We start from the raw sequence: 19,148 nt of genomic DNA, 5'->3' as shown, positions 1-19,148 counted from the left end.
CGAATAAAATGTAATTTAGATGCATACCTATTGATACTAAACAGCTGAATTTTGTGACTTAATATTTTTAATGCATTGTAAAAGAAACCTGTAGGCTAGAATTTAATTAATAAGTTAAAACCTAGACATTTTTTGTTGATTATCTTATCATACTTTTTAAAGTTTGTATGAATGACACTTTTTTTCATGTTTAATTTATTTATTATGTAAAAACTATTAATTTTTTATAGACTTTAGGACTAACATTTTTGATATGAATAGTATAAAAATCAATGACTTAAAAGGAGACTCCAAGCTATCTTTGGAAGAAAAAAACAGTAGATGTAAACTTGCTACACTGTACAGAATTATTAACCATTTTAACTGGACTCAAACAGTTTACAACCACATTAGCTTAAGGTGTAGTGAAAACCCAGAACACTACTATGTTAACACCTTTGGACTTTTGTATGAAGAAATAACTGCATCAAACTTGATAAAAGTAAGTCTTTAAAAATTAACAAAAAATATAATTTTATGGTCTGAATTTTAGTTAAGTTAATCGTAAATATTTGTTTACTACAGAAAGTTCCTTGTCAAACATCTATAGTTAGTTTTACTTTTTTTGAAGTAATTAAAAAGAAAATAATTACTTTAAATAAAAAAAAAATATGTTTAACAAAAAAAGTTAATAACTTATTCAGGGTTGCCACTCGGTCAGGAAATCAGGAAAAATTTAAAAAAATGACAAAAGTCAGGAAAAAATTGGGGGTTTAAAAAAAAAGTCAGAAAATTTTATAAAATAAAATAAAAAGTCAGATTTTGTCAGTTTAAATTTACAAAATTCCTTGTTTTCCAAAGTCTTCAAATGGTAAAAATTATTTAAAAGTCCTTTAAAGTTTTAAAAAAATTCCAAAATTTTCCTAAAAATTTACGAAAATATTTTATTTTATTTCCAATGCCTTCATCTGGTATAAATTAGTAAAATATCCTTAATAAAACTGCAAAAATTTTCTATTAACATATTGAACAAGTACCCTACTTGAACTAGCAGATTTTGTAAGCTTTTAAGTATTGATGATCTGTAGCAAGGACACTTCCATAGTGAAACTGTGATATATACAAAAAAGATTATCTAGCATAATTTTAGAATCAAAGTTTTTTTGTTTAAGTAAATAATTGAGTTCTTTATAACTAAGCAGTTAGTTTAGTATTTTATGTAACAAGTTGATGTCTATACTTTACCTCTTTATAATATTTTTAAAGTTGTTTAAATTTATAAAATAAGTTATAAGAGAGGTATATGCCAAGATTAAGTTTACTTATTATTTGTATTTTTTGAAGAGTAACTTAAGTTTTTAAAGTAAATAAGAGTATATTTATTTGTTACAAATTTTATACTAAATGATAAGAGGAAATATTTTATACAACAGATATATAGTATACTTTTTTATGTTTTTTTTTACAGTTACTTAAGTATATTCTTTTTTAATTGATTTTTAATTCAAGGATTTTATATTAAATAGTTTGGGTAGTATTTTATTAAACTAAATGAACAATTTGTATAAATAAAGCATGTTTTAGGTAAATACATAATGTCGTTTCGTTTATTTAGATACATTTATGCTAGGAAATTCTAAAAAAATGTGTTCTTTATTATTTTAAAGTTTCAACTGTAAAAATTTGTTATTGTTTTAAGATTTTAGTTCTGAAAGTTCGTTATTAATTCCAGGTTTTAATTGTAAAAGTTCCTTATATGTTGTTTGTTTATCTAGATACATTTATGCTAGGAACTGCTAAACAATTGTGTCTTTTTTCAGACAAGCTGTGTTTATAAGGTAATCATACAACAGGGTTCGTGCGCGTCAGGCTAAATCAGTTTTTTTTTAAATAAGTTGAAAAAAGTCAGGCTAAATCAGTTTTTTATTTAAAAATTTGAGAATCTCAGTTTTTATCAGTTCAAATACTTCAATATTTTTGATTAAAAAAAATTGAGAAATCTTTTTAAGATCAAATTGAGATGTCAATTTATTTCTAAATAAAGATTTACTTATTTAAGACAAAATCAGTCAGTATTTGTAAAAATAAATGCTTAAAACCTTTTGTTGAATCTCTAAAAATAATTTTAAGAATCTTCATTAATATGTTTTAAGTAGATTATATATGTCATGGTTATGACAAATCATAAAAAAAATACAGTTTAAACATTACAGTTTAGTTCAAACTTGGCTGTTTGTTTGAATTTGTTTACATCAGCTATGTTTCTCAGAGCTTAGTTGGTTGATCTGTTTTAATTTCTATTTTAAAGGCTTTATACCAAATACATTTTAGATTAAAACTGTTAGCAGTTTATTCATATATTTTACTGATTGTTTAAAGTTGTTAGTGATATTTTCAACACTAAAACTTAGCTTTAAGATATAAGTACTAAGTTTTGTGGAAGTATTAATTTTAGGTACAATTAATTTTTCTTTACAAGCACAAAATATTAAGGCTTTTTTTTTAATTTAAGTGTCAGCTTTTTAAATCTGATACAACATGACAACAATCACTGTATTTATTTAGAGTTTAGGATTTAAAATTATGTATCAATTTTAAGTACTAGTCAAAATACAATAGTAAACAATTTTTACTTATTTTGATACTCGTGTTATTTTAGCGTTACATTTTAAATTTTAATAAAACACACAATGCTCATCTTTTTTTTAAATCTTCTGGTTATAATGTTTTTACTTAGTGTAATTAAAATGAACAATTCTGTTTAGTAATAAATTCTAAATTTTTAAACTAGAACTTTATTAGATATAACACTTAAAACTTATCACTGAATTTGTTGTGTTAAGGGTATAGGAGGGGGGGTCAATCACCTTTTTCACAATTTAGTCTTATTTTTATGAGTTGTAACTAAGCTATGAGTTGCTTTTTGCAGATTTTTAAAGCTCAAAATATCTTTGAGATAAAGCTGGTTGAAGTCAAAGACTACAATCGTACTAATCAAGACACCCCAATACCTAAAATGACTTTTAAAGGGGATTTTCCACATTTAAAAAAAATGTCAGGCTAAATTGGTCTCAGTCAGGCTAAATAAAAAAAATTCGTGCACGAACCCTGATACAAGTATTTTGCTGATAGAGCTGTTTATTACAAAGACCAATGATACACAGATAGTTTAAGTGATGTACTGGAAGTTTGATGATAGAATTCAGCAAAAAACTGTTGTTTTAACCTGTATTAAAATTAGATTGAAAGCTTTATATAGTTTCAAGTGTTAGATTATGTATTTTAGAATAAATTTAATTTAAGAGTTTGATTTAGAAAAGTCAGGAAAATTTTGGTAAAAAGTCAGGAAAAGTCAGGAATTTTTTCTCAGCTTGATCAGTGGCAACCATGACTTATATAAATGCAAAGTAGATAATAGTTTTAAACATTATAAAAGAAAAACTGTAGAGAGTATTTCGTTAAAACAAATTCTGTTGTATTAGTTACAAGGCTTTGAGAATAGCTATCACCTTCAATTAAATTTATTGTATTTTGAACACAATTTTTTTTATAAAAATATGACTATTTCTGTTGTTTATTGTTCCATGCACAATTTACATCCTATTTAATATATGAAGTTTTAGTTTAAATGTTAAGAAATATTTAGTTTTTAAAAATTTTAGGAACAACTTATTACAGAAACCTCCTAATTTGAGAATTTTGTACAGTTAGAGAGTATTTCTAAACATTTTATTATTTTTTTTTATTAGTTTTACTTTATAAAGTTATTTTAAATTAACATAGTTGTTTGCATAACTTCAATCACTCTACAACATATCAAACATTCAAACCATAATTTGTAGATAAATCCGAATGGAGATATACTAGGTGAAAATCTCACTCCTTTTGGATTCAACCCGGCGGGATTCACTCTCCACTCAGCAATCCATGAGGCCAGGGAGGACCTGAACTGCGTAATTCACGTGCATACAAAGTAATTTTTCGTTTTTGTAATGTTATGTGGTGAATTTATTTTTTTAAATACAAGTTTTCTATTTGTTTTTAAAAAAGTTTATTTTTTCTTTGTTCCCTTAGACTAATTTAAATATAGTATTAAATAATTAAGTAATTACTAATTATTTTCTTACACTTTTTTTTACTTGTTAACTTGCTTTACAATATATTTGTATGCTACATGTTATATATTGTTACTATTAAGCTCTGATGATGCTTTTAGGTGAAATATTTTTAGCTCAGTAAAATTTGTTAAATAAACTTATGATATTTGTTTTTTAACAAATGAAGTATTAAATAGAGACGTGGTGGCAGTATCTGCAATGAAGTGCAGACTTCTTCCCATTTCTCAGGAAGCCTTGATTGTTGGAGACGTCTCGTATCATCAGTATGAAGGAATTCTCATTGATGATGAAGAAAAAGTTAAAATAAAAAACAATTTAGGACCTAAAAGCAAGGTTTTCAAGTTTTTTATAGTTTTATTGTTTTTTGATTTGCTAAAAATGACATGAAATGTATTTTTTTTTTTTGAAATGTAGTAGCTGCTAGTGCTTGTAAAAACTTTCTTAACATTAGCGCTTGTAAAAGAAGTTTTTAAATTGTTTATAATTTAAGTAGTTTAAACTTAAACAGTGTAAATTTAAATATTAGTTGCACATTTTAGGTACAGTGCTTATTCACTTATCCGAACACGTTGGGCAAGATTTTTTTGTAAACGTGTCTGGATAACTAAAAATCCTGATAACTCCAACAATCATTTTTTTCATATAATAATATAACTGTTGCATATAATGCAATGCATAATAAAAGTGTTATGGTAAAAACAAATACATTTGTGAGTAATATATAATAAAATGATAAATAATAAAAGCTAAACTTAAGGTTAATTTTTTTTTACTAAGGTAGAAAAACATCAGACTTACTAACCCTCTGCAACTATATACGTTTTTTGAGGGTCAAATAAGTAAAAATCATCAATTAAAATTCCACCTGCCCTAACTATTAGTTTAGAAAAATATTAATTTTTGTTTACGAGAAAATATAATTTAATTTTATCTTTAAAAACAAAAAATAATGTAAACCTATCTCTTTAAATGAAATAAATTACTTTTTTTTAATTTAAAATAACAGACAGAAAGAAAACGGGGAATTTTGACTAAGTTTAAAATCAATTTAACGGAAACATATCACTCCTAACAAACTAGTTTTTGTTGGAAGTTTTACTAAAATAAGAAATAATAGATATTTTTTTTATAGTTTTTCCACTTTTTTCAGCAGAAAACTCATGGAATTTAAAAATTTGTGAAACTTTTTAAATGAATTTTTGTGCTTTCTATTGAAAATTTTTTGAATTTTCTTCTGACCAAAACTGTCCGGATAAGTGAGCGTCCGGATAAGTGAAGTCCGGATAAGTGAATAAGCACTGTACTAAATATCAAGTTTAAAAACTAAAATAACCTTTTTAGTATTTAAAGTATTAGTATTTGTAACAACTAGTTTAAATTTAAATGTTATCATAAAATGATATCTTTATTTTAAAGGATAAATATATGTGTTAGCAAATACTCTGTATTGAATAACAATTTAAATAAGATGAAAGTGGTCGCTTTGAGTCCATTATTCCAGTTTTGTTGTTTTAATCTCAATCGATTTGAGAAAAAATGCCATTGAGTACGTTGTCTGTATTAAATTAAAAAACTTCAACATTAAAAAATGCTGCTTTTATTCAGGTGATGATACTCGAAAATCACGGTCTTGTTGCTTGCGGTGAAACAGTGGAGGAAGCTTTTCATCTTCTCTATCACGTCATAATAGCTTGCAACACGCAAGTTCAGGCCCTCAAGTCTTCCAACCCGGACCATCTTATAATGCTTGACAGGGAAAAGTTGAGGATGAGGACCGAAGTGACTGGAAGAGAAGACATAACAAAAGGGTTGGTTCTGTTTTTAAAGTTTGTATATAAAATTTAATGTTGTAAAGTTTCTTATTAGTCAAACATAAAATAGTTGTTTAGTGTCTGTTTAAAATTTGTTACTACTGTATCTTTGAGTTTTTAAACACTCAAAAAAAATTTAGATGTTTTGATTCTGGCTTTTTAATTTATTTAGAGATTGACAGTTTTGTACATAAAGTATTTCAGTTATTTTTACAAATATGAATAAAGTAAAGTTTATCATAAAATATTTTTAATTTTTTCCTTAAATATTTTATAGTTAAATAAGTGGTTCACAGTTTTTAGTTTGATATCATATTTTTAAAAGGTAATAGTATTTTAATACTTTTGTTCAAGTTCTATTGAACTGTACTATCTTTTTACTTTGTTTATATTAATTAATAATGATGAATACAATTATAACTACACAACTTGTTTAAACTAGTATTTATAAAAAGATATCTGATAAAAATAATACAGGGTTACCACTTTAATTGATTTTATTTTTTATTATTATTTTTAAGTTGGGTAAAACAAACACTTTACTTCCCTTTACTTCCCAAATTAAAACAGCAAATAACTAGAAATCACTAAAAATCTATCTCCTGCTACATTTTTTGAGATAACTACCTCAAATTTTCAGGAAATGTTCCTTGCAATATTTAGAAAATTCTGTCGGAACAGAATTAAAAAAATATAAAAAATAAAAATTTTAGAATGAAAAAACTAAAAAAAAACTGTTTTTTTTGTTTATTTTTTTTATAAAATTTTTATTTTTCAATTTTTTGAAAATTCCTTCCGACAGAATTTTCTAAATATATCAAGGAACGTTTCCTAAAAGTTTGAGGTAGTTATCTCAAAAAACGTAGGAGAAGATAGATTTTTAGTGAAATAGTCTATTTTTGCCGTTTTAGTTTGCGCCTCCCATAAGAAACCTATTGTTGCCTCCGACTTTGACCGGCTATATCTCAAAAATTATTTTGAATTTTAAAAATCTGTAAAAAGCATCTTGTAACTTAGTAAAACTATATAAAATAAGATTAAAAACCAAAAAAAGGTGTTTACCCCCCCTATGCCCTTAAAACTATAATTTGAACAGTTATATATTATATATACTTATTTATTTTGTAATAAGTAAACACAGACTATGATTTGTCTTTAAACAAAATTTTCTAAACTCGACAAATTGAAGAAAATAACGTACAAACTGTTTTTTTAGAATTTAATATAGTACTAAGATAGATTATAAGGGTTTATTATTTATAAATATTCAGGTTTGAATAGAAGTTTAAAGTTCAAACAGTTTTTTTATAACTCTTTCAGTTTGTATTAATCACTTTTTCGTTTATTATTATATGAATGACAACAAAAGTAACTTCGATAAGTTTTTTTTTTGTTTAGCTGTTACTGTACTTATTTTATGTTAATATAATAAATTAATTTTATTTGTTTATTTTAAACTTACCGTGTTAAAGTAAGAATATTCTTTTTGTTAGGAAGTTCGTCAAAATTTTTTTGAAGTTTTATTAGGAACCCTGCCCAACTTTGACGTCAATATTAACTTTGTTTTAACTATTAAAAAAAAAGTGCTACTCCAAGTGTATAGTTTAAAAGTTTACTTTACCAAAAAAACACATTCTAAAGGTTTTTATTCAATTTTTAACTAGTTTTTTGTTTTCAAACTAAGCTTGAATTTGTTGTTAGCTTGTAATATATATTGTTGACAAACTTGACAACAATAGTTTTTAGTTTATCAAGTAATACTTTAAACTGAACTAAGCTTTACTAAATCCTAAAGCATTACAAAAGCAAAAATATATAATTTCCGTTTGTTATAGTTTTTAAAATTTGTATTATTACTGTTATACTTGATAGAAAGTCATTTAAAAGCACTCCACAAAAACAAATAAAAGGTTCTAACTTATTTTATACTAAGCTAGAAACTTGATTGCATCATGTCAATAGCAGTTTTATAAACATAATCTTTGTAAACCTTTGGAAGTTTCAATTGAGTTAAAAATAGTTTTGAAAATACAATTAGTGTTCGATTTTTTCAAATGATTTCATTAAAAGCTAGGTAATAAAACAATTTTAAGGATTCTGTTTACAATTAGTATTATAAAAAAAAAGAAACAGTTTATTAAACTTATTTGTTTTTATAGTTTGTTGTATAAATTAGACAAATATTAGAGTGTTCTAAAAAAAAGTAAATAAATTAATAGTTTTTTTTTTTGTCTGTTTTTACAATATTGAATGTGTTATAATTAATATATTTATATGATTTTTTAATTAGGAACTTGCGTCATTAGTGGTAAAGTCTTATTCAATTAGATTACAAATTTCAAAAGAATAAAACTTAGGTCTGTAATTAAAAAGCATATTATTATAAAAATTTAATTTATATATTTTTTCAACTTTATTTCTACTACAAAATAATAAATAGTTTAATTTCTAAAATAAAGTATAGCATTTTTTCGATAACAAATTACTTGTTTTTTAGCTCTAATCAGTAATTAATATTACATAATTTTTACAACGAGCCATACTTAAATAAAGTATGCTGAATTGTTCACCAAGGCTTTGATTAATCCTAATTTTGCTTCAGCTTTTTCTTTTTTTTTGTGTATTATTATTATTTTACTTAAAACAATACTATTAAAACAGACTGCAAGAGAAAGTAGGGTGGAAAGTTGGAGAGCTACAGTTTGAAGCACTCTGCCGAAAGCTTGACAGAATGAATTTGTGTACCGGCTATCCGTACAAGAAACCATACAATATTTAGCATTTCATTTTGTAAGTCGTTCGAAGTCAGTTGAATTAAGGGTTTTAGGATATTTGTTAATCACATATCTTTTCAGCCGTATTTGTACCACTGTTTATTTAATATATATGCAATCATTCGTATATTTAATTTGTACAATATTCAGCTACAAGAACTGTTGATAATCATCTAAATTTTAAGTCTCTAAGACTTAATACATTTAAAAAAAAAATTTTACTTTTATAATGTTTTATTATTAGGTAAAAAGTTTTTAATAATTTGTTTTATTTTATTTTTTTCTAAGAGAAAAATAAAATACAGACTTGTATAAAAAATTAACAAAGGACAAATTATCAGTATTCAACTTTAAAATAGTTTATTTGTTTAAAATTGTACTTTTATAAAATCATATAATAATAAAACGTAATTGAACTCAAAATTTATAAATCCAGTGATACCAGTGTTATACATAGTTGGATAGAACTGAATTTTTTGTTTTCAAAACTAATTTTATTAATTTTCTGTCAAGTATTTCTGATTTTATTCACAAACTTGAAAAATTGGTCCAAAAATATTTCAAGCTAAATTGTGCTATTAATTTTATTTTATTAACTATTAACTGCTTTTTAGCTAACTACATACCATAAAAATTACTTTTTTACATCTAGAGTACAAATCAAGTTCCGAAAATTCAAATTCTTAAAAAAAAGTTAAATGACTATATCTCAATAAGTAATATCGATTAAAAAAAAATATTATGTCGATTTTATAAATATTTACAAGTCACTTTTTCTTCTTGCAAAATCTTAGATACTTTTCAAGATACTTTAAACTTACTAAAAATAACTATGTTTATTACTTTATTTAAGCCATGTATCTCAAAAAGTATTATTTTTTTTGCAAAAAGAAACAAACTATTTGTAAATATTGATATGACCTACATAAGTATTTTTTATATTTGACAAATATACAATACTTTTTCTTTTTTTTTAAAGAATTTGAATTTTCTGAACTTGAACAGTCGTGCACCCAAATTAATAAACAACATTTGTTTCAACATTTAAGTTAATCATTTATAACACAATACTAACAATTTTTTAAATTTATCAAATTTTTAATATAAAGATGTCTGCTTATTTATTAAGTGCATTAGTTTTGTAATCTCTTTCCGGACACAATAAATTTTCTCAACTACAAATAGTGATATAGAACGGAGAAGACTTTATACCAAGTAGTACTAATGTGCACTTATTGTTAGGAAACTAATATATATTTTTTATTTTTGAGTAAATTGGAATTAAAGTTTAAAAAAAATCAGTAATGCTTAAGCGAACAAGTTATTTTTTAAATGGTATCTTAATTGCCTTAGGTTTAGAATCATTATTTATCTATATCCTTATGCCACTTACAATAAAACTAGTTTATGATTAGGGAGTTAGTTCAATTATGAAAAAATTATAAATTTTGTAGAGTAGTACAATACGTAATTTATTAGTATAGTTTATATTAGATAACTCAAAAAATTAACTTTGTAGAAGTTGTTTTAAAATAAAATTATTAAAAATACTTTTCAAAATGATAAAAAACAATTTAAAACTATAATGTAAAAAGTTTGATACAACCCGTTTTTTGCTCTGTTTTGGATTCGTACAAGTTTGACCTCTCAAGTTTTACATCTAGTTATGTTTAAAATAGTTTCTTTTTTTTACTTTTATAAGTGAGTGAAGAATTGAAACAAATTTGTCTAGATGAAAAATAAAGTTATAAAAAAAGAACTAATAACACTACTAGGATTCAGTTAAGGTAGAAAGTCAATAAAACGTAATAATTAAATATTAGAATACACTAGACTTGACACTACACGAAATTAGTACTTAAAAGAGTTTAAAAAATAGTTTTTAAGTAGAAAGCAAAATTACTGTTATTACTTTATGTTATAAATTTTTGTTAATGTAAGTAAAGGGGTTTAAAAAGATGCAATAAAAGCTTTATTGTTGTCTAAAAATATGATGTACAAAATTACTTGCAACAAAAGACAAAATTTTAGGTAGCATTAATTATTTCTCAAAAATTAAAAATCTAAAATACATATGGTATAATAAGTTAAGGCTCGGTTAAACTCGTGTTTTCTAAAACTGTCAACAAGTTTTGTCTGGTTGCAGAAAACATTGTTAAGCAGTATAAAATGTAATATTAAAAAGCACTTAAATAAAGTTTATCTTAGCCTAGGTGTACTAACTGATTAGCAGATGTAAATAAATAGCTGCGCTGCAGTTGAGTTACAAAATTGTATTTGAAAAAATTCAAGACTAAGTAGTTCATAACATTGTGTATAATATTTGTACTATGTACTAATCAAAATTATTATGTATAAATACTTAAAAAATATAATTCTCTTAACCTAAAATAACAAAAAATTAAAGAAAAATTTTACTTTTAAGTTTTAACTTAGTCTATCTTGCTATAGTCGAATTCATGTGAAAGTATATGCTTATAGTTATATATACAACATGAAATGAGTCAATAAAGCTAAGTTTAATTTTCTTACTACTACAGTGCTTATTCATTTATTTGGGCACGTTGGGCAAGATTTTTCTGTAAACATGTCCGGATATCCAAAATTCCGGATAAGTACAAAAAATATTTTTTAATATAATAATATAACTGCTGCATATCATGCAATGCATGATAAAAGTGTTATGGTAATAACAAATACATAGTAATTTTGAGTAATATATAATAAAAGAAAAATTTTAGGTTAAATAATTTATTTTTTCGAAGGTAGAAAAATATCTGATGATTTACTAACCCTCTGCAACGATATACGTTTTTTGAGGGTCAAGCAAGTAAAATTCATTACTTTTAATTCCACCTGCCCTTACTATTAATTAAAAAAAAGATTAGTTTATGTTTGAGGGAGAACAAAAATTTAAATTTTGTTTAAAAACAAAAAATATTGTAAACCTATCTCTCAAAAAGAAAAAAAAAACTTTTTAAACAAAAAAAAACAGACATAAAAAAAAACTTTGCCTAAGTTAATAGTCAATTTAAGGGAAACATATCACTTCTAACAAACTAGTTTTTATTGTAAGTTTTGCTAAAATAAGAAAAAATAAACGTACGGTTAATAGCTTTTTCACGTTTTACAGCAGAAAACTTACGGAATTTTAAAATCAATTAAAATTTTCTTATAGTAAGAAAGCTTAAATATTTGTATCGTACAAAAATGTTAGTGCTTAATATTCAAATTTTTTTTGAATTTTCTTCTGAACGAAACTGTCCGGATAAGTGAATAAGTACTGTAATATGTTTTTCTATAACTTAAATACCATTATTTTTCCTTTTAAGTTATTCTAGTTTAATGTCATATATTTTTTTTTCTTTAATAAATGTATGTTTTTCCTTATACATTAAGTGCAAGTTTTTAATGTTAAACAAAACTTTTTTCTTTGTTTTATAACACAATGTAGATAAAGTAAGAAGTTGTTATTATGCTCGATGACCAAAAGCTTTTTTTTCATACAAAAAATCTTAGACCAAACTCTGAGCCTAAACTGGTTTTTTATCGACTTTTATAAACTTTACTTTAAAAAATGGTAAAAACTAGAAATTAAAATTAAGTTTTAGTAACATAAACCTAAAAAACTAAAATTAAGTTAATGTTGATTAAAGAAATTACAGATCGTTCATTTAGCAACAATAAGCTAAATAAAAGGTATTAGTTGGATATGTACAAAATACTGTTTACGTAATTAGTGCACAAAGCTAAATAATCACTAATTTAAAGAACTTTTTTAAGGGCATTAAAAAACCGGTTTAACAAAACTAAACAAGCATATGTTATATGTATTTTCTAACTGTTAGCCCAATAAATTTTTTTTTGAACTGAGTTATTTTTTCGTTTAGATTATAAAAAACACTTAATTTCAGTTTTTAAAACAAAATTAACTGTTTATTTGTTTTGAAATACGGTATTTTCTGTTTAAAAATCAGTAAATCTCTAAAAAAGTTATTAAGTGTTATAAAATTGGAATTTTTTATGGGAATTTACAGCAATTTTCTAAGCTATGGCTCTTTTTAAACTATAATAAACTTAGTCAGGCTTAATATTAAAAATAGATTGTTTTTGTACAATATTGAACAACTTAATTGATGTCTAATACATTACAGAGTAATTAACCGTACAAATATTGGTTAAAGTAGGCTGGTAGCTTTTGATTAGTCTTTAAAAAACAAAGACCATGATTATTTTTTAAATACTAAAAACAGTACAACTTTACATAAACACTAAAAAATTGTTATTGAAAAACAAACTCTTAAACGTTAAAAATTACGCCTTTTTTTGTTAAATTGCACTGATTAGTCATAATAATTTGTAAATTTCGACCTTAACTTGATGACTTGAAAATTATTTTAAAGACTTTGTTATGTAGTAAATTACTATTTGTTCGTTTAATTTAGTTTAGTTGTAAAAACAAATTTAAGGTCAAAAATTATTATAGCTTTGGTGACTGTTTCAGTGAACAACCGAATAAGTCTTATAAACGCTGATAAATTATTTGTAAAATCTTAATTTATTATTATATATTTTTACTATCTGTTTAACTAGTTTTTGGTTCATATGCCAAAGATTTTTTAATTGGAAAGACATAAATAACAGTACTTGATTAGATATAAGCTTCTATAATAATCTATATTTAAAAAAAAACAATCTAAAGTTCAAAGAACCTGTATCAAAAGTTAACAAGAGCATATAAAGAAATTTTAACTCTAAAGAAAGTATATTTGTAGTTGAAAAAATTTATTTATACTATATTTATAGTATTAATTTTTATAGGACTTGTAAACTTTAACAAAAAGCTGCATCATCTTGGAATGGGTCTAAATTGCACGAAGACAAAATTGCACGAGGGGACTAAATTGCAAGAGAACAAAGTTGCACGAGTGCACAAAATTGCACGAGGGAACAAAATTGCACGAAGACGATTTTGCACCAAATGTCAATTTTGCACGATAGTAAAAAATACAGAAAAGAAATATAAAATAAATCAAAACAAGAATTTAATTTAAAAAAAAAAAAGCTACCGACCGAGGGTAAGGGTTAGGGGTATAAGTGATAGTAAAAACAAAAACTAAATTAAAACTAATAAAAAAATCAAAAAAAAAAAATTAACCTGTGCAAAATTGTCTGCTTGTGAAAAAGTGTTTTCGTGCAAAAGTGACCCTTTGTGCAAAAGTATCTTCGTGCAAGTTTTTGCACTCATACAATTTGTACGCTCGTGCAAATTTTACAGCTACCCGTATCATCTATATGCGTAATATAAAAAATTAAATTAAGTATGTATAATTTGAATAGTGGAAGTTTATTTCTAAGAATTTAAACTCTTGAAAAAAAGCTTTCATCAGTATAGAGAATAAGCCAAAGTATAAATTCAGTTAAAACTTAATGCTTTGAAGAATGAGTTATGCTTTAGAGAAATAGTACAACTATACTTTCTTAAGAAAACTTTTTGTCGTATACTTTTGTATGCAAAAAGCCTGCCTTTTTACATGATAAGCATTTAGATAGTTTATAATGAACAAAACAAATCATAAATTTACATTTATTTCCATACAAAATCACAAGACAATCAAGCGATGCAGTTCTGGTGAGTTTTTATCTCGCAAACTCCGTACAGCTCGGTAGTGCAAGTCGCGTACACCATCTCGAAAGTAGGTCCGTACACGTACACGCAGTCCAGAGTGCCGTCAGTGTCCTGGTACTGCGCACTCTGCCACTGGAACACCGTGTCCTCCCCTGCCACCATCTCCTTCCCATTGATGAACCTGAACCTCCCCTCTTTGCCCATGTCGTCTGCTCCCATCCAGTAGTATAAAGCTCCTCCTCCGGAATTTATAGTTGCTTTGATCTCGCTGGTAAAACGTTGTTTGTGTCAGTTGTTTTTATTTTTATGTAGAACTGTCAACTTTAATAGAAACTGTATCATGTATGTACATAAGTGATATAAGTTAATTAGGTACTAATCTTTTTAAAGTGTAAAAAAATTATTCTCGTTTTTTTTTAAACGTTAATGTACACAACAAAAAGCTTTTTGATTTAAAATGATTATGTTTCGATTTTAATTTCAAATAAAAATTCTTTTAAATAAAAAAGAACTAAACTATTTAAAAGACTAGTAAATCGAAGCTAGTGAAGCTAAACAATTTTTCAAATAAATAAAGTGAATGTGTTAAAATAAAATTATAATAAAAGCGGAACAGGAAACTTGTAATATCGATTTTTTCCTCACAAAAGAGTACTTGAAAAAAGTAAATATTTCTATAGTTTTTAAGAATTTTTCCATTTTATTATCAAACTCAAAAGTAAAGTTTTAAATGCAGCAGCCTAAAACTTTAAGAAGAAATTTTACAACTTTTAATAGAATACAAGAATAGTTTTCTCACTCGAACTGATCTTTTCCTTCTGGGCCGAATCTTTCCTGCAACAAGTCTCCTCCCATCTCAAGACACTGCTCCCTCGCTGCCCAGTAACTTCCTCTATTCGGCGTCAGTCTGAACTCGTACTTGTCTGATAATGTTAGTTTAGTTTGATGTATAAAAGCAGTGTGAATAAGTGTTATTTGAGGATACTTTTCTGTGATTTTTTTTTTGACAAACATGAAATCATTAATGCAGTGGTCTTCAACCTTTTAAAAAGCTTAACACAATAGATTAGTGGAAAGAAAAAAAAATGTTTTGAGTTTAATCTAGTTTAAAAAACGTGTTAAGAATCGTTAATAAAACAAACGTCAATTAAAATACGATTTTAATCCTGATATTTTTATGATTATGTGTTAAATTTTATGTGCAGATTAAAACAATTTCTATATACAAACCAGGTGCACACCGTGAGGCCACTGCATTAATGAGCTAAAAAATTACAAAACCAGCAAACTAACAGTACTTGGTGTCAAAATTACTTTCCTGTTGTTCAATTTCATCGCACGTGAAAGCGATTTCCGCTTTTTCTATTAACTTGCTACTCATACCAAGTTTTATGAGGCAGACAAACAACAAAAGTTTTATTAAATGCATGTTTAGTTTTAGCTGAGTTTCAAACAGTTTTAAGTTTCCTTAATGATAATTTACATTATAAACTTTGTTAGATATTTATGTTGTATTGTACATTCAATTTGTTGATAATAATGTGGTACGTTTTTTATCAAGTTGCTATCTTAGCTTCGTAGCTATTTTTTAATTTTGAAATATTAAAATTTATAATGTAAAAACTTAACATAAAAACTAAGAAAATTTAATAAAAACTCTTTTAGCAAACCTAAAATTATTCTAATAAATTTTCTATACTCAGGAAATGTTTTTCAAAAAACATTCTATTTTTTTGATAATACTTTATGGAAATCAAAAAAATGAATATATTACTTTTTTGACGTAAAATACAAAAGTAACAAAATAAGTATGTCAAAAAACTAGTACATAAAAAAAAACTAAATACTAGATGTAATATTGTTCACAACTAAAAAATATATATGGAGAAAAAAAAGTTGCATCAAATTTAAGACTTTATGTACGTTTTTTAAAACATACTATGTGAACAAAACCTTATGGCGGTAATTGTAGCAAATATAGTTGTTTTTCTCTTAACAAGATACGTTACGCAAATACAATTTGTGTTTATAATCTTCGTATATAGTAATATATATTTATATATAAGTATACGTATATAAAACAACTACATTAAGCAATTTCTGCTAAAGAATAAATTACCAATGATAAGTTATTTAGTGTAGAAAAACTAATCATCTAATTATAAATAAAACGAAAGTTGTAGCAATAAGTTATAAAAAAAGGCATAGCTTAAATAAAATTTCACGAACATTAAAAAACTTTTCTTTTTGTACACTGATAAAGTTTAGTAATGTCATTAAACTACTAATCTACAAAGTTAGTTATTTTAAAAACAAGCAAAAGTACTTGTGTACATATTTTTTTTTTAATCAAATACTTTTTATGAGTATTTATGAACAGTTTCAGTTGTCTAACACTCTAAAGTCTAACTCCTTAAAAAAATTTGCAGCAATTTAAATATTTACTAAATGATTACCAAAAAAAACTGCAGTAAAACTTAAAACTTTTTTTCGAATATAAGAATGTTTAAATTAAATGACTATTTTTTATTCCAAATAAAATAAGCGAAAACCAAAGTGCACTAGTACAAAAACATATGTTTTAAAAACTATACTCAAAATAGTTTTAAATATCTTTTAAAATGCTAAAAACCAATTAAATTGGTTAAAAAACAGTTAAAAGATAAAAAATTATATAATAATTAAAGATGAAATAAGAGGTATATAAACATACAAAAAAAATTATTAATAAACTCAACAATAATAGCTATTTGTTAAAACATTTTATTTTGTAAACTGTTATAAGTTGTAAACTTATTTTTAAACAAAAATGTAACTTAGTTATTTATTTAATAATAAAACTACTTACTAAACAAAAAACTCTTAAGATTTTTAACTAAATGTTAACGATCCGTAGAAAATGAAACTATATTAAAATTGTACTTAGACACGGGTGACAGTTTTGAGCTTCGTATTGCAAATGATAACATTTGCAATAATGATACTTTTGAACGTATCAATTTTTATTTTCTAGAAATATGTCTATACAATTTTTAAAAATTTATCATATGAGAATATGTACAATAAAATCAAAATAGTATTTTAAAATTTAAAAACTGTATTAAAAAAAAATTATTTTTCACATTACTTAAAATCCTTTGTTTTTTATATTCCATAAAGTCAAAAAAACAAAAAGTACTATTTGTAGATTCAAGTTTTAGTTTTACATTCCTAGATTTTAATTTTAAGTTGCTTTATGTTCTTTTAAAGTATTTAAAAGTTAATTTATTCTAGTTTCTTGATACATAAAACTTTATCCATGGTGTATGGACTTAATAACCAAACGGTTGTCGTACACCAGGTCCTTGGACCAAACTTTTTAGCGATTTTTTGTCGTTCAATAACCAAACTTCATGTTTTCAAAGAAACAATAATTTTTTTACGATTGAAACGTTTCTGAAAAAACTAATTTAACTTATTTTTTTAAAGAAATTATACAGAAATTAGTTTCCATTTAAAAAAATATTTTAGTAACTGTTTTAAGCATCATTTACAGACGTATAAAAAACTTGAGTAAAAAACCTTTTTTAGGTTTAATCAATTTTCTCTTACAGTGAAAGCAAAAAAAAAACAGTTAATGTTGGATAAAATAAAACCTGTCGTTTTTGTCAATAAGATTCTATAATAAAAAGTTTAATTTTTTTAGAGTCTTCTTTAAGGCTTTTAATGTAATTATTAAGTTTTATCAAATTTTACTAACATATATATTTATTCTTTGTATATGTGTATAGGTTTAAATCTTCTAACGTTCAACTCAAAAATTAAGGAACGGGTCTATATTGCACGAAAACAAAATTGCAAGAGGTTACTAAATTGCATGTGTGGACTAAATTGTACGAGAATAAAATTGCAAGAAGACGATTTTGCACGAGTTACATTTTTGCATGACAGTAAAAATTTAGAAAAAAAAGTTACTGACCGAGGGTAAGGGTTGGGGTAACAGTGATAGTAAAATAAAAAATAAAAAAAGCTGATAAAAATTATTATAAAGAATAAAAAGTTACCGTTTGAGAGTAAGGGTTAGGGGTAACAGTGGTTACAAAAAAAAATAACCCGTGCAAAAACGTCTTTGTGCAATAGTGTCTTCGTGCAAAAGTGACCCTTTATGCTAAAGTATCTTCGTGCAATTTAATTCCCTCGTGAAAATAAGTGTTCGTGCAATTTTGTGATATCGTGCATATTAGTCCCCTCGTGGAATTTTGTACGCTCGTGAAAATTTGACAGCTACCCCTAAAAGTAATATGCTAAACAAAGGCTGATATAAAAATTAGAGACTAGAACTTTCCTTATTGTTCTTTAAATTTAAATATAATTAAGGTAGCTTTTTGAAATATTTTTTAACTAAAGTTAGTTACAAAAATTTTGATTTTTTTTTTCAAACTTTAATTATGTGTTGTATCTTTGAACTCTTATAGGAAAGTTATAATATTTTACTGGATTGTCTTAATTACATAAGATCTTATCATATTTACATTTTACATGGTATGCACTGCACAGCACACTACACATGTATGTTAGAAATATTTATACGTGGTTTTACAAATTTTGTTTAATATGTATAGCAGTAATAATGGTCTGAAAGTACATTAAGTTTTTGAAAACAAATTATAAAGTTTAAAGTAATTAGATAACTTTTAAACAATGAACGAAGGAGTAATTATTTACTAATTTTTCATATATACTTAAACTTTTATCCTATTTTACTCGCTTTTCGTCAAAAAAAATTATTGTTTAAAAATAAAATAGTATAAAACATCAGTAGTATTTTTTTTTTGAACCATAGCTATAGAACAAGAGA

General features: G+C 24.8%; 1 protein-coding gene across 1 annotated transcript; it reads left to right on the top strand.

Annotated features, from left to right (window-relative positions):
• The first annotated feature begins 235 nt into the window (after positions 1-235).
• On the top strand, positions 236-8,857 carry LOC145844391 (alpha-adducin-like). The gene is made up of 5 exons (XM_082951788.1): positions 236-481; positions 3,822-3,952; positions 4,274-4,430; positions 5,703-5,905; positions 8,570-8,857. The coding sequence occupies exons 1-5, from the start codon at positions 254-256 to the stop codon at positions 8,685-8,687; spliced, it is 837 nt and encodes a 278-aa protein (XP_082807914.1). The 5' UTR covers positions 236-253; the 3' UTR covers positions 8,688-8,857.
• The last annotated feature ends 10,291 nt before the right edge of the window (positions 8,858-19,148 follow it).

The sequence above is a fragment of the Thalia democratica genome, chromosome 9, assembly GCF_965202585.1.
Source record: "Thalia democratica chromosome 9, ktThaDemo2.hap1.1, whole genome shotgun sequence".
Lineage (NCBI taxonomy): Eukaryota > Metazoa > Chordata > Thaliacea > Salpida > Salpidae > Thalia > Thalia democratica.
This window is presented reverse-complemented; position numbering and strand designations above follow the sequence as displayed.